The sequence below is a fragment of the Talpa europaea genome (genome assembly GCF_964194135.1).
Source record: "Talpa europaea genome assembly, chromosome: 8".
NCBI lineage: Eukaryota > Metazoa > Chordata > Mammalia > Eulipotyphla > Talpidae > Talpa > Talpa europaea.
This window is the reverse complement of record NC_140075.1, coordinates 94,084,774-94,102,434: the sequence shown is the minus strand read 5'-3', so window position 1 is coordinate 94,102,434 and position 17,661 is coordinate 94,084,774. Positions and strand designations below refer to the sequence as shown.

The 17,661-nt window shown below is 33.8% G+C and overlaps 1 protein-coding gene across 9 annotated transcripts in view; it reads right to left on the bottom strand.

Annotated features, from left to right (window-relative positions):
• GPHN (gephyrin) overlaps window positions 1-17,661 on the bottom strand; it is a gene marked incomplete at both ends in the record, with an annotated part of 440,211 nt that overhangs the window by 340,114 nt on the left and 82,436 nt on the right. For all 9 annotated transcript variants that reach the window (XM_084239836.1, XM_084239843.1, XM_084239839.1 and 6 more), the window contains one exon: window positions 3,444-3,522. In XM_084239836.1, the coding sequence (XP_084095962.1) occupies window positions 3,444-3,522 (79 nt within the window). The remainder of the gene's footprint in view (window positions 1-3,443; window positions 3,523-17,661) is intronic.

Sequence of the window (17,661 nt, the reverse complement as noted above, 5' to 3'; positions counted from 1 at the left end):
GATAATAATCATAGACAACACCTTGATTTTTCTTTACTTTTACCTTAGTTGCATTGAAATCATTATTAAAGGTAAGATATGAAGTAATAAAAGTTCAATTAAAAATACAAAGAACATAGACTGGGGTAAGGACGAATGGAGAGTGGTTATTTAATGGGTACAGAGCTGCAGTTTAGCAAGAAGAAAAATTTCTAGGGATCAGTTGCATAATAGTAAATATATACATAACACTACTTAACTACTCATTGAAACTAGGTTAGGATGGCATATTTTATGCTATGTTTATTTTACTACAGTTTAAAAAAATACCAAGAATACTGATAGGTATTTCTTTACCTATAACATAATTTAACCAGAATTTAGGACTAAGAATTTAGGATTAAGATATGTTCATTATCAAAAATCACAAGAGTTTATAACTTGGTAATATATTTTTCAAAATTTTGACATAACTGGAATAATTGAAAATATATTCTATCATAAATAAAGGCAACAAACACATTTTTCATATTGTGAAAAGAAATTTACCCTATGTGACTATAGGTAAAATAACTAACATCTCACATTATGAATTATATTTCTATTATTCAGACATGGCTGATTCTTCTATGAATTAAACAGTTCTTTCTCTATTTGTCTAATGAATGAATCAACTAACTAACTAACTGACTAACTAACTAACTAACATGACACACATTGAGGATGGCCCTAAATTCTTAAGAGATCTGCAAATTAAATAAAACGAGACACACCTACTTACACAATCAGCATCAACACAATGAATAGCACAAACAAGTGTCCAATTTCTATTAGCTTTGTTCACTCTAATGCTTTCTCTTTTGATAATTAAAAAGCTTTTAGTAGTTTCTATAAGTGAATCTGAGTTCAAATAACTACTTATGCTGACTAATTAATAAATAAGCAATGAGAAACCTAAAGTATAAATATGATGTCTTATCTCTTCTTTAGCACACAGCTAATGGGATGTGAATATATTTTGAGAACCATCTTGATAAAGAAGACAACTGAATATAGCTTAAAGTATACTACATACAATACCTACTTTGCATATAAGAGTCACTTCTTTGGAAGAAACATCTTAATGATTTTTATAACTTAAATAATATGTATTCTTCCATTTAGAGAGAACAAAAATCAATTATATCATGGTAAAATTAACTTTTTGTGCATTTTAAAATTATGTGTCATATTAAATAATTTCTGAAGTGGTGATAACATCAAGTTAAATGTAACAACACTTTTAAATGTTTCATTGAAGGAACACACTACAGGAGGTTTTATAACAAAACTCATATTGAAAAGTTATATATATAGCAGGAATTAATCTTAAAATATTTAAAACTGTAAGTAGACGATAAGCTCTTAAAACAGTAAAATTGTCTATTTGAAAATTTGTTATACCTGCAAATTACTAATTCAAACAAATCCTGAAGCATATTCATCAGCAAAAGTAAATGTCAGGAAAAAGACTAATTATAATAAAGCAAAAATCAAAATCAACAAGCAACTATAAACCAGAGACATACGATGGCGGGGGAGGAAGGAGTAGGATCAAAACAAGGGGGGGTGAGGTGGGAATTGTATGGGGACTATGACCAAGATGAAAATGCATACATTGTGCAAAAATGAAAAATGATGTAAAATATATAAAATTAAAAATAAATAAAGAAATCTTTTTTTAAAAAAGTAAATGTCAAGTTCCTCTGTTTGGTCCTACACTTAACAACTATAGGGTTGTGATAAAAATAAGTATTCTCAGAATAAATACCTTTTACTTCAAATTTATCACAAGTTACATCCTCACTACAACAAATAAAAAGTTAGTAGGAAGACCAGACATCTTGCTTGGTGATTTACAATTTTCTCATCTTTGTTTTCTTTAGTGACATTCCTCCTTTGTCATGTTCACATAATATAGCTCACTCCATTCATTCTAGCACAATAATTAGTTTTACTACAATGGAAGTTAAAGCTTGGAGTGTATATTAAACAAATTTAGATAAATTACAGAAAAGTCTACCATATTACCCCATTAGTTTGCCACAGATTTAGAATATAAACTTGTCACTCATAATTCTGACTTTTTATTCTCCTTTGAGGCAATAAATCCCTGAAACTTTTATTGTTTCATATTCTCCTAAGATCTCTAGTTGTTCTTCCTGCTTCCACTCTTTCTCCCCCTCCACACATAAATGTTCACTTTTATTTCCGTACTTTGTTCACAGTAAGTCTATACCTATTCCTTTATTTGATCAATACATACCATACATACCAGAGTTTATTGACATAAACTCTGAATGTCAATATTGACCAGATAACTTAAGTTTTTCCCAATTTACTCTTTACTTCTCCATTCTATCTTTATTTTTGGTATTAGTGATTGAAATACTTAATTTTTCTCAACACACCAACTACTTTCAGCATCAGCATAGAGTAGGTAAATCAAAACACAAATCTGCAGGCGTATTAACACACAAAGCATTTATTCAATATACAAATCTTATTCTTAATATTTTTTACTTGGAACATTTATTAATATAACTTATGTATACAATTTTAGCAATCCTAATAGTAGTCCAGAGCACTCATGAACTGCTAGTGATTTTAGAAACAGGTTTTTGTAAATGAAAGTTATTTTGGACATATTTCCCACCTGATGTTGCAACATAAACAATTCAACTCCAACAAGGACCACAAAATGTACATGAATCAATGAACAAATAGAAACTCCTACTTAGAGCATATTACTATATAATGGTACCTTTAAAATAAAATATATTCTATCATAACTGGAAAAGACATTATTTTCTGCATGCTAAGCATTTCTTTCCCTAAACCTTTACCAAGTAAAAAATGCAACTTCAAAATATGAATTAGTCATTAATAGTACAGTTTGACAACTCTTAATAAAGAAAAGTTCTTTTCAAAGCCAACTGGTAAGAACAAAAACAAATTCTTTCTTCCTGGACTCTTATTCTAGCCCAATGCCAAGAAACTGACGCTTTTGGCAGTTAAGAGAATGATGCTAAATTATGATATATGGCTACTTTAAAACCGAGACATAAAACTGTATTGTCTATCCAATGCAATAACAACCAGAGATGAATTTTTATTAGGATACTAAGATCAAATTTGAGATTTAATGGTAATATTGCTTGATAAACACTACTCTACATTCTGGGAAGAAGTACTAGATTTTCTCAAAACACTACACTATTACCCATTATTCAATTACAACTGTCCATAGTTTATATGATTCAAGTCCATATGAACATATTTTTCCCATAAAGATGACATTAAAACAAATTGTTAAAAATGAAAACAATGCTCAACTTTAAATTAGTCCAGTTACAATTATTGAAAAATGCCACACCAACCATCATGTTTTAAATTAAACTTAGTACTGAAAACCAAATACTCACAAAGAAGGATCTTGTACGAGATCTTTCAGGTTTATCCCACTGCGATCTTCCGCAAGATTCCTGAAGCAACTATCACTCACTGAACAGGAAAGGAGGGAGGAAAAAGAAAATTGATTTTAGTTTACATTAGTTTACATTTGCTGACCAAAAGAAATTTTGAAATTAAAATGGGCTCTTTGGATAGAGTTTTTCCAAACATCAATATTGATTAATTTCTGGGCCTGGTAGATTTAGCTATGTAATTAATATTCAGTAAATAACAAATAATCTAAGCAATCAGACTTTATAGAAATACATTGTATAAAAGAGTAAATATATGATTCCAAATTTTGTTCTTACTTATACAAGACTAATTTACCAGCAGATAGTGGCAAGTCACTGCCCTCACAATAACTAGAAACAAAAAGGTAAGTTATCCCCCCAAATCACATATTTAAATATAATGGAGCACAAGGAAAGCAAAAAGGATAAACTCAGAGAAACCTGATGTCTTTTCTAAGGATAAGCTAAGCTTTTTTTCATTTTTGATAGGATTTGCCATTTAGAATGCAAGCTAAGAATCACAAAGAGGGACTCCACTAGATAAAGGAGAAACCAACATAGCTCCTGATAATTTATGTGTTGGGATGAGAGACTGAAGTCCAATGGAACTCTCAAAACACAGACAGTCCTTCCCTGGGAGATTTGATGAGTACTAATTTTGCAAAAGAGGATTCAGGGAGAAGAGCAGAGAAGGGGTCAGAGGGCAAATACTGTATTCTATAGTGTTGTGGTGATTAGTAATCAAAACATACTAAGACAGGTAAAGCCTACCAGTTTCAATGTAGAATTTCAACAGGCTTCTCCTCAAGCATTTGTTCTCAGCCAAAAGCCTTGCATCCTGAGAGGAAGGATGACTCACAGGGCCCAAAAAGTAGAACTTGTATACCTGTATACAAGTAACACTGATATATATATATATATATATATATATGTTTACCTGCAACACTGATATACCTGTAACACTACAGGTCTTGCCTTTAAATTCAAAGATAGACTAAACATATCCAAAGCTATGAGTCAAACCACCTAGCTCAATTTGTGTTGAACCGAGGAGATTACCACTTGATCATTTGCCACAGGATTAAAAAAAAAAAACCATCAACTTCCATTATCCTGTAATAAACAGTACATTATATACAGCAGAAATTACAAAGTATAGAAAGAAGCACAAAATGTGATCAACAACGAAGACTCCAGACTGCACAAGGATGATACAGAATGAGAAAGCAAAAGACTTGAAGAAAACCATTTAATATAAGTTATATATAGAAAAAAAGTTCACAATAGATAAAAAGAGGAAATTTCAACTGAAAGGTCAATGCAGGGGGCCAGAATGCAAAAGCCCACCAGGGGCAGGAAGCCTACCAGGGGGGCAGGAATGCGGAAGCTCACCTAGGAAAAATCAGCCAATAAACCTCTTCCTGCCCTACAAATCTTTTCCCCACCCTACAAACCTTTTCCCACCGTGCAAACCCAGTTTCCCACCTGACCTCTCCTCACCCTATAAAAGCCTGCCCTCCCCCCCCCCAATATGCACAACTTCACTGACCCCCACCTTGGGTCTGTGAATCTCGCCCAGGGACACAATAAAGTTTTCCCGCCTGCGAGAAACTTGGCCTGGCTCTCCTTTTCTTTACTGCACCAATCCGTTCATCAACAAAAATTAAAATCTATTAAAAAGATCTGAAATTAAATAATCAGGAAGTTTTATAGCTGACTCAACACATAAAACACAGGATTAGTGTGAACATTAAGACATAAGCAAAAATAAATCCAAACTGAAGAAAAGATAAAAAAAGATAAAAAAAGGGCCTCCCCGGTGGCGCAGCGGTTGAGCGCTGGGTTGCGAAGCTGCCCGCGGCCTCTGCGACGCCGGTTCAATCCCCGGCTGCTCCCCGGCCACCGGAGGAGGGTCCCACATGGCGCGCAGACCTCTCCTGCCGCCCGCTGCTCCCCTCAGCAGTGTCCTTCGGTCCTTCTGCCTGCTCTGCTCCCCGCTCTGGCTCTGGTGAATTCTCTCACCCTCCCAGGCTCCTGACTGTACCCAGTGCTTGTATAAATAAATAAATAAATCTTTAAAAAAAAAAAAAAAAGATAAAAAAAGAAAAGATAAAAAGATAAAAAAGAAAAGATAAAAAGACCATATGAGATATGTAGAAATCAAACAATTTAATGGAACTGCAGTTCAGAAGAGAATGGGGAAGAGTAATAACTTCAGCAAAAACAGCTGAGAATACTCCAAAACTTGTATGATACATTGACCCACTGAATCAGGCAGTACAGCCAACCCCACACTGGAGTGAAAGAAAACCACATGCACCAAGCAAACAGCTGAAAGTCCAAGACGAGAAGAAATCTTTTGGGCCTCCCTGGTGGCAAGGGATTAAGTCTCAGCACTATGAGCAATCTGCAGCCACTGGAGCACAAGTTAGATCCCAGGATAGGGAGCTAACCCACATGGCAGAGCAGACTCTCCTGTCCCACCCACTGCTCCCCTCAGCAGTGTATTTCAGTCAATCTGCCTGTTCTGTTCCCCTCTTTGTCTGTGGTGAATCATCCCACCATCCCACCCTCCCCCCACTCCTGCTGCCCACCTCCAATCTATAACCCAGTTCTTGTATACGTACATAAATAAATCTTTTTTAAAAATGTAGAAATCTTTAAAAGAGCCAGGAAGAGAAAAAGAATGTAACACCTTGAAAAGAAAAACATAAAACTTAACAACTGAGTATTTGACAAACCATGGAATCCAGAAGACAATGGAATGATGTGTATTTAAAATGTCAGGGTGGAGGGCAAGAGAGAGGGGAGGGTGGGAAGGGGTTAGAGGAGGGGTTGAAGACAATTTCAAACCCTACACAACATTTCAGTTTCAGGGAAACTCAAGAAATTACTTCTATTATGCTTTTCTACCCTTAGGCATACATTTTGTTAACTTCCTCCTTTATCAATAGGACACTTATTAACCAAGTCTCTCTACGGGAAAAGTAGAGGATTAACCTTCTCTCTATATATACACACCACCTTACTCAGATGTCATCACTACCAGATTCACCAAAAACTGTAATTTTCTTACTTGTTTTAATTAATCTTTCTTATTAATCTTGTTCTTATTAATTTTTCTCATATTTATTTCAGAGTTTAATATTAGAATTGGTTTGGATCTTATTTAGAATTCTGGTAATGTTTTTGTGACCAGACCATGAACTCTGAACCTCTTATTTATATAAAGCAGTCTGTGGTAAAATTGTTTTTATTATACCTATTGATGGTCTTAGTGAGGACTTAATATAGCTTGGTACTTATCTAAACCTGTTAATATAAGACAAATCTTCTGCTTTCATAAATGTAACACATATGCCCTTTTTCCCTACCATTTTCTGAGTAGAGCCAAAAAGGGAAAAAATTAAATGTTGGCACACTATAAGAAAAGTTGGTTTCCAGCTGAGCTGAACTAAAATTGAAGGAATAATATACTGTATCATAAAATTTGTTCTCATAAAGTTTCGTGCCCAATTTGGCAAATATGAGAGCTTCGTTATAAACTTCAAGAAGCTAAAAGTTCTGTAGGCTTAATTAAAATGGAATAAACCTTTGCTCCCTTAAAGTCTTACTAGTCAGCTATCTGTGAAATGAGTTTTGCTAAAGACAGCATTTTTCTAAAACTCATGTCCCATCCAAATTTTAAGTTGATAAATGATCAAGAAATCTTAAAGAAAAAAAAGCTTCAACAAAAATTTTTAAACTTTCACTAATAAAATATATTGATTGTTTTCATTTAGGATATTTTTTCAGAAATGCAACAAACTTTGGTTTTGAATTTTTTTTTTTTAAAGATTTATTTATTTATTTATACAAGCACTGGGTACAGTCAGAGGCACTGGAGGGTGAGAGAATTCACCAGAGCCAGAGCGGAGAGTAGAACAGGCAGAGTGATGAAGTACACTGCTGAGGGGAGCAGCGGGCCGCTGGAGAGGTCTGCGCGTCATGTGGGACCCTCACCCGGCGGCCGGGGATTGAACCAGTGCTGCAGAGGCTGCGGGCAGCTTTGCAACCCAGCGCTCAACCACTGCACCACCGGGGAGGCCCAAGGTTTTGAATATTTTAACAAACATACTAACTAAAGGAATTACTATGCTCTTTGTCTCACTGGTTCATAAAAGTTCTTCAACACTTCATTACAAAAGCCAGATAAAACAAGAAAAATTATAATATATACAGTCAAGCTATAGGACAAACATGAAAATTATAAACTTGACTTCCATCTGGTTTATATTTCCATAATAATTAAAGAGGAACAAAGAAAAATTAGAAATACTTTGCAAAATTGACTCCTTAGAATTTTCATCCAATCACATCCATTTTTTCCCCTGTAAATGTTCATGTTTTAGATCCATAATCAAAATGATTGGCACTCGTTATATGCTAAGCATTTCATTATTCATTACCATATTTAATATTCTGAATCATCCAATGATATTAGTATCTCCATTTTAAAGATAAGGAAACTAAAGCATGGGGGTATTAAACATCCTGCTAGAGGATATGTAATAAATAGCAGTACTGGGAAAACCTAGCTAATAAATAGCAGTACTGGGAAAATCCAGACTCTGTAACTCCAGAACCTGCGCTCTTAACCACCAGTGCTATTCAGAAGATAGCTTTCATTGATTTCTCATTTTGTTACGCATTCTCATGCATTTCCTATATTTAAAATAAAAGTTACACAGTTCAAACTTCTTAAAAGAGTAAATATCAACTCAATGTATCATTAAACAATTACATTTTTTTAAAGCTGAATGAAACATTAGAAGTCTTCTAGTTGTATGGTTCATTAACTGTTTCACATCTCATGGGTCCTATGGCGATGTCTCAGAATCAAGGATACTCCTTTTCCCCTTTCAGCTAAAGAACTCCATTGGTGTTTTATATATTAGATTGCTTTGAAGATTATATTTGAAAAAATTTTTGTAAAGATATCTTCATTTTTTAAATTTTTCTCTCAGATTTTATTTATTTGCCTAGTAAAGGTATCTTTATAGGAGCAGAAACACACATACATATACATACAAAACACCTCAAAATAGTATCAGTTGTACTCTCCATTATTTTATAGATGAGAATCATGGCTTACCTATCACCACCAAGAGTGAGCATTCAAACTGAGTATATACTTATAAATATTTGTAAAATGAACACAGAGTTCTTAGCTAATAATGATAACCACCTTTTTCTGTGTTTATTCATCTTTCTGTTCTATACTGAAAGTAATAGTTAACATTATGTGCTAAGCACTTTGTGGTCATTTTCTCACTTATAACTATACCATAGTATTATATATAATCAATATGATCTTTGGTTAAAGAAGCCTTTATAATGTATTTTCTAAATTTTATTGTAATGAATTATTCAATCTGATGATTGGAATATTTTTGAAAGGCATATCCATTTTTTCTTCTAATACGATATTCATATTCTACCTTATTTTGGTCAGGAAGGACTTTCCTGTTACAGGAAAATGCCTATTCATCAAAAATTCACCCTACGTGAAGGTGTGAAACTGTACTCTTGAAATTAGTTTTATAAATGAATGGTAAATTCATAAAATTTGATTGAAATATAAAAATTTGATTGAAATATAAAAATAATACTCAAAGTTAGACTGGACAAATGACATAATAACTTATAAGGGAAAGGATAGGATATTGATAAAAGTATTTCAAAAGACAAATATTTGAATATCAAAAAAACTAGGAGCTGGTTCTTGAGAACATTATTTACTTTTCTAAAAATGTCCCTTTCATTGAAAGTCTTTGGTACTCTTTTGAACAATCAAATAACTGTAGATATATGGGCTTATTTCTGAATTCAGCTCTATTGAGCTATATGACCACCCCTATGCCAATATTATGCTGTTTTGATTACTATAGCTGTGAAGCCAGTTTTTTAACTGGGAACTGTGAGTCTTCCAAATTTATTTTTCTTTTTCAAGATGTTTTGGATTACTCAGCATCCCATGCAATTACACATAATTTTTAACATTTTAATCCACTTTTTACACCAATTGTTAGTTCCCATTTAAAAGACTGATTTTTCCCCTTACCCCACCCCCAAAGCAAATTCATTTTAAGATGCATTTTGTTATTACCAATTATGTGCCTTCAGATATCACTTTGTATCTTTTTCCAAGCCTAAGTCCTACCCTTTTTTTATCTGCTTGGAGAAAAATTCCAAGAATTTGTCTAAAATGATTAAATTGAGTATGAAGATCCATTACTGATCAAACTGAATGAAGTACATAAGAATAACAGAAGATAAATCGTTGTGATGGAAATTTGGTAATTTTCTTAATGTATTCAACCTAAAACTATAAGCCAAAACAGAGCCTACGTGCAAAACTTGTACTATAGAGTCATTTCACAATCACCAATGTTATTGTTTTGTTATTTTAAGTAACTCCATGCTGTTTTATGTACTTTGTATGTTGTCAAAAGGTAAAACATTCCCATTCTGATAAAAGTTAAAACAAGAAGCAAAATCTCCTTTCTTGAAAGATTTGCACAGGTATATTTTCTGATTTCAGAGAAAAAAAATTTGCAGAAAAAAAATTCTTAGCATGTGCGAAGAAACTTTTTATATTGCAAAATCCATTTAACCCTACAACTATTGAATTTTCTACTTTCTCTTCAATTGGTAGTAATTACCATATAATTTAGTGACCTAATGAAAGGTGAGAAAATCTAACAGAATCCCAAAAAACATATATATATATTTTTTTTGTTAAAGATTTATTTATTTTTATACAAGAACCGGGGTACAGGCCAGATGTGCAGGAGGATGAGAGGATCCACCAGACACAGAGTGGGGAACAGAATAGGCAGACTGACAAAATACACTGCTGAGGGGAGCAGCAGGTGAGAAAGGACAGGTCTGCTTCACCATGTGGGACCCTCGTCTGCTGGCTGGGATGGAACCAGCGCTACAGGGGCTGCAGACAGCTTTTCACAGCGCTGCGTTCAACCGCCTGCGCCACCAGGGAGGCCCAAAAAACATATTCTTAATAACTAATAGTCTCAACTGAAAACATGTTCATGGATTGATGTCAGTGTTTGCCAAAAATTGTCTGTGTGAAAAGACATTTGGAAAGATAAAATACTCGATGTAAATGAACATTAATAAATGAACACTTGCAGTAGATTTTGATGACAGAAAATTGTAATTATAAACTCTTATACCATTTCCCAATTCCAGTTTTTAAACCGGTAAACATGGATATTTTTGGTTTTATAAATTCAAAAAAAATTAAAGAAATGCTTTCTTTCTTGTTCTATTAATATACCATAATATCAATTTGGCTTCAGTCTGCAAAACCTAGAATATTAATTAACTAACACTCTGAAGAAAAAATTTATTGACCCTTGTTTACAGAAACACAGTTGGATTACCAGGCACTATTGGAAAGCCAGTTAGTGTTATAATTCCTGGCACATGCATTAGTGTCTTTCACTAGAACAGTTAGAGACTATTGTAGGGTTACAATTGGCCTATCTTCAATATTGTTGTGTCTGGAGTTAATAGGGAAGTTGGAGGGAGAGAGATGGGGAGGAGTTGAATGGTAGATCAGTCTGAATACACACAATATTTATTAAGTTCACTGTTTACATGGCTATTGTTTGTGGGACCCCAAAATAATAATAGTAACATTAAAAGATCACTGGTCAGAGATTACCCTAACAGATATAATAATAATAAAAGCTCTGAAATAGTGTGAAAATTACCAAAAATGTAATAAACATGAAGTGTGCACATGCAGGTAGAAAAATAATGCCAACAAACTTGCTCTATTTGTAGAATATTGCCACAAATTTTCAATTTGTAGAAAAAAATACAATATTTACAAAACCCAATAAAATCAGGTACCCCTGTACTGAAAATTACAAAATGCTGGTGAAAGAAATCAAAGGCCGAATATGGAGAGACATATGGTGTTTATGGATTGGGGAACTCAACACTGTAAATACACTAATTCTCCCCAAATTGATACATAGGTCTAAGCAGGGTTCCTGTCAAAATTTCAATGAGCTTTTTGTCAATATAGACAATATCATTCCAAAATTTACATGGAAAGGGAAAGGAACAAGAAAAGCTAAAGCAATTTGGAAAAAGAACTAAGTGTGATAAATCACTCTTCTACAGTTCAACACTTACAAAGACATAATCATCATAACTGGGCAGTATCAGCAGAAAGATAAACAAATACATCTATGAATCAGAATAGAGTATCTAGAAATAGACACACACAAACACACCCTACTCATTTCTAATAAAAATGCAACTCAATGAAGGAAACAGTCTTTTCAACAAACGATGCTAGAGCAAGTAGAGGTGCATAGGCAGACACATTTAACCTTCACCTTTATACAAAAATTGCTTTATACAAAAATTAACTCAAAATAGATTATGCATTTAAATGTGAAATGTAAAACTGAAAATTTGGGGAGAAAATCTTCAGGTATAGATTTAACACAAAAAGTATCATCTATAAAAGGAAACAAACTATATTTCATCAAAATTAAAAACATTTGCTATATGAAAAACTGTTAGGAAAGTGAAAAGATAAATTGCGAAAAAAGGAGAAAATATTTAAAAGAGACAAATGTAAAAAGAGACAAAAAAGTTAAAAAACAACTAGTGTTCAGAATAATATATATTCAGGTCAAATCTTAACATATAAAAGGATGTTCAAGTGCACTTACAAAAGATAAATGTAAATTAAAACTCAATTGTGACACCATTATTTATCTACCAAATTTGCAAAACTTCTAATATTTGACAATGTTACTTTGCTTCATAGACTTGGGGAAAGAATCATTCTCAGACATTGTTAGTAGGAGTACAAAATGTTACAACTATTATGGTGGAGGATTTAACTAAAATTAACAAAAGTATATAAGAGTTTGTCATCTGACCCAATCATATTGGTGCTTGGAAAATTACCCAGAATATATACTTTTAATAATGCAGAAAAAGAGATACATAAGATTATTCACTAATCAGTAATTTTATTTTAAGCACATTTTGTAAGGGTTTGGAGGGTCGGCATGATCTGATTCACATTTTTTAACTTTACACAACTGATTTTTTTTTTAAAGATTTATTTATTTATTTATACAAGCACTGGGTACACTCAGAAGTGTGGGAGGGTGAGAGAATTCACCAGAGCCAGAGGGGTGAACAGAGCAGGCAGACTGACAAAGTACACTGCTGAGGGGAGCAGTGGGCGGCAGGAGAGGTCTGCACACCATGTGGGACCCTCGCCCCGTGGCCGGGGATCAAACTGGCGCTGCAGAAGCTGCGGGCAGCTTTGCAACCCAGCGCTCAACCGCTGTGCCACCGAGGAGGCCCACAACTGATTTTTTTTAATTTAAAAAATTGTACTTAAATACACATAACAAAATTCAGATCTTCACTACTCAAATAATACCATTTATATTATTAAAAAATAAAACACATATATTCATATTGCTATGTAACCAATCACAAGAACATTTTCATTTTGCAAAACTGAAATCCATACCCATTAACAACTCCCATTTCTCTCTACTCCTGCCTCTGATAATCACTGTTCTACTTTCTGTATCTATGATTCTGACTACTCTGAGAATCTCAAAATAGCGGAATCATATAGTGTTTGTATTTTTTCATTAGCCTGTTTCACTTATCCTCAAGATAACATCTATGTAAATTAGTCACTACTATTCAAATATAATCATTAGCCTCTTCAAAACTAAAAAAAAATTAAAAACCTTTCACTTGTTTACGGACTAGATTTTAATTCTTTATATCTCCTTATCTGTATTTATTAGCATAGTGGTTAAGAACACAGACTCTGAGGTTAGACAATCTGGATTTGATACTAGTGCATCCATTTAATAGATGTATGGCATTCAGCAAGTCAATTAACCTCTCTGTTCCTTGATATTTTTTAATCCTTCAGGTGAGGCTAACAACAGCACCTCTCCCAGAGTACTGCAAGCATTAATAAGTCAATACAGGTAAAGTGGTTACAATACTGTCTGTACATTATAAATGTTTGCTATCATTTCTATTACTATAATTATTACTAATATTTCTATTTTGGCCTTGTGATACATTTCCTTAAAGGATGAAATCAAAAGTGAAACATTTTTACTTTTGTGTAGCACAATTAAAGATTTATCTAATTTTCAAGGCAATCAGAAAAGATTCTAATGTGGGCAGCACACAAAATTAGTCTTAGAAAGCATCATGAGTATCTAAAAAGGTATAGCAAACCATTAGATTACACTGTAATTTGATAGACAAATTTAAAAGGGATAGTTTCTGCAGTACACAATTTTTAGAACCTTAATATATACTTGTAATTGTGTCTTCTCAAGCTCACAAATTTAACCGAAGGCTTACTGTGAATTTTAGAGAACTAATCACAAACCTACATAATTAAGTAGAAAAATCCAAATTTGAAAAAATACAGGCATTTTTGAAGCAGATGCACTCCACTGAGCAAGGTGGCAAAAAACAAAACAAAATATTCAAAACAAAACCCTGATTTAAAGATTAAGAGAAGCAATTTAAAAATCCCATAGAATTAAGTCATTACTTACAAATAAATCTTAGTTGGTTAACTTTGACTACACATATATCCATCCCATCTACTTGCTAGGCTCAAATAAAGGTGTAAATAATCAGTACCATTACACAAATAACAACAGGAAATAAACTATATTTATTATATACATAAGAAAAAATAGTAAAAAGATCAATTTCTCTAATATAAATATAGCTAGGGTAGGGATTGGCAACAGTATATAAACATTTTTTTTTTTTTAGAAAAATAATACCCCTCATGCTTTCTTCCAGTCATTATTCCACTCACAACAGAAATTACTATTGGACTTCTATTACTACACATTAATTTTGCCTACTTCTGAAATTTATATAAATGAAATCACACCATAGGCATTCTTTTAGCATCTGGTATTTTTTGCTGACCACTACAAGACTATGTTTTTAATTTTAGTTGCATTTTGTTCCTTCACATTATTCCTACAGTATTCCATAATATGAAAATACAATAATTTAATTTTCCATTCTATTATAGGTAGACATTTGAGTTATTTCCAATTAAAGCTATTACAAGGAGTACTGTTAGGAACATTCCTGCATGTGTCTTTTGATGAACATAAGCATACATTTCTGTTAGATACATACCTGTTGGTGAAATTCCTATAGCATAGTAAATGTATATCTTCATGTTTAGTAAACACTAAGAGCTTCTACAAATGGTAGCACAATTCTTGTGTATGTGACTTGACTTGCCTTTTAGTCTTTTAAATTATTTTTTCTAAAGTTCTTTATTTTAATGTTACCCAACTTATCAATTCTTCCTGTATGCTGTTTTAAGAAATCCATGCCTATCCCAAGATCATGAAGACATTCTCCCATGTTCTCTACTATTAGCTTTATATTTTGTCTTTTATACTTGGATTTATAATGTAACTAAAATGGATTTGTGTGTATGATGCAAAGTTGGGGTTAATAATAATTAACCCTAATGGGAAATTTTCCCTAATGGAATAAAAACATTATTTTCCCCACTGTATTGCAATGTTATCTTTGTTATAAATCAGGTGATAGTACATGTATAAATCTTTTCATTTATGTAATTTTCTGGTGCTGCTATAACCAACTAGCACAATTTAAACTTCGCTACTTGAGGGGCCTCCCCCAGGTGATGCAGCGGGTTGAGCGCAGCGCTGTGAAGCTGTCCACAGACTCCGGGGCACCGGTTCCATTCCCGCCCAGTCGGAGAGATTCCCACATGGCATGACAGACCTCTCATGTCTTGCCTGCTGCTCCCCTCAGCAGTGTATTTCGGTCCTTCTGCCTGTTCTGCTCCCTGCTCTGTCTCTGGTGGATTCTTTCACCTTCCTGCACCTCTGGTCTGTATCCCAGTTCTTGTATACATAAATAAATCTTAAAATTATCTACTTGAAACACACAAATTTATCATCTCACAGTTGCATAAGTCAAACATCAAGGTTAGCTTGGCTGGACTTTTTGTTGCAGGTTCCACAAAACCAAAATAAAGTGTCTGTCAGCTTGACTCTGATTAGGAGGCTTTGGTAAGAATCCATTTTCAAACTCATGCAGGTTCACAGAAACCAATTCCTTTAATTTCAGGACTGACATCCCAGTTTCTTGCGGGATGTCAGCTGGGGACTGCTATAGAGGCTTCACTCTAGTCCTTGTACATGATGCCTAAATATCAAAGTCATCAATAACAGTGTTTGGAATTCTTCAGACACTTGAAATGTCTCTTCTGCTTCCAGTCAGAGAAAAATTCTTCGCTTTAAAGAGCTCATGTGATTAGACTGGGCACATCCCTAACATCAATTATATTTGCAAAGTTCCTTTTGTCATGTAATGTTAGGCATTCATAGCTTCCAAGGATTAGGGTTGGACATCTTTGGAAGCAATCATTCTTAGTACCATAATGGACAATCTATTCTACCAACATTGCACCAATACAACTGTCTTAATAACTCTAGTGTTACAGTGTCAAAGTAATTCACCAATTGGGCCTCCCCTGGTGGCGCAGCGGTTAAGCGCTGGGCTGCGAAGCTGTCCGCAGCCTCTGCAGCACCGGTTCCATCCCCGGCCACCGGTAAGGGTCCCATATGGAGCGCAGACCTCTCCAGTGGCACCCGCTGCTCCCTTCAGCAGTGTATTTCGTCAGTCTGCCTGTTCTGCTCCCCACTCTGGCTCTGGTGAATTCTCTCGCCCTCACCTGGTTCTGACTGTACCCAGTGCTTGTATAAATAAATAAATCTTTAAAATAATAATAATTACAGCTTTAAAAAATAAGTAATTCACCAATTACTTTGCTACTCCTTAAGATTCCCTTGACTAACTTTGATCCTTCAAATTTGCAAACAAATTTTAACTAGATAATCAAAAAAAAAAAAGAGAAACAAAATCTATTGGATATTATTAGAATTGCACTAATCTTTATAGCTATTAATCTATATGAGCTATATGATCAATTATGGTTAATATTCTATATGAACTTCAAAAGAATGTGTATCCTATCATTTTTCAGTGAAATGGTATAGAGCTACTAATTAGGTTACCACTTACTCTTCTGTATCATTAATTGGTGGTCACCTACTTCTATCAACTATTGATAGCATAATTTCTCCCTTTATGATAGTAGGACAGTAATCTGTTTCTACCAACGTTTGCCTTATATATTTAAAAAACCTTCTCACTATTGCACATGCAGATTTAGGATTATGATAACATCCTGACATCATCATTATAAAACTTCCTTTTCATCATTATAAGACACCCATCCTTTATATCTAATCCTGCTCTTAGAGTCCACTTTTTTATTTTTTAAATTTTATTTATTTTTATATAGAAGAACTGGGGTGTAGTCCAGAGGTACGGGGATGAGAGAATTCACCAGAGACATAGTGGGGAGCAGTCCAAGCAGATCTACTGAAATCTACTGCTAAGGGGAGCAGTGGGAGAGACAGGAGAGGTCTGCTGCACCTTATAGCCAGGATCAAACTCAGGCCAATCATAGTGGTAACGCCTCTGAGATTTAACCTCTAGGCCACCAGAGAGTCCCTCTTAGAGTCTACTTTATCTGAGGTTAGTACAGTTAGACCTGATTTCCCTTAAGTATTTGCATGATACATCCTGTTTTTATCATTTTGACTTCAACCTCCTTTGGCCTTTATATTTAAAATGTGGTTCTTTAATAATCTTTGTTTTATACACAAGTTCGAGCAGTACCTTTGACATTAATACTATAACAATAAGGTTGTGTGGTATACTTTAAAAATTTCAAAGGATAAAAATTTTGTAAGTAAATCCACCACTTTATATTTGTTTTTAATGTGACCTAGGAAAATAAATACGACAAATGACTTCAAAAACCATCTCTGTGCCAAAAAAATTATCATGTATACATATCAACACAGAATAGATGAAATAATATAACCCATTTCACCTAGACATTTCATCTTCTTTATCACCAATGTCTTACTCTACCATACCATTCCCGGTTCATTAGATTCCTACAGTTACTTTTCTAAACACAAACATGAAGAACATAACTTATTTCTAT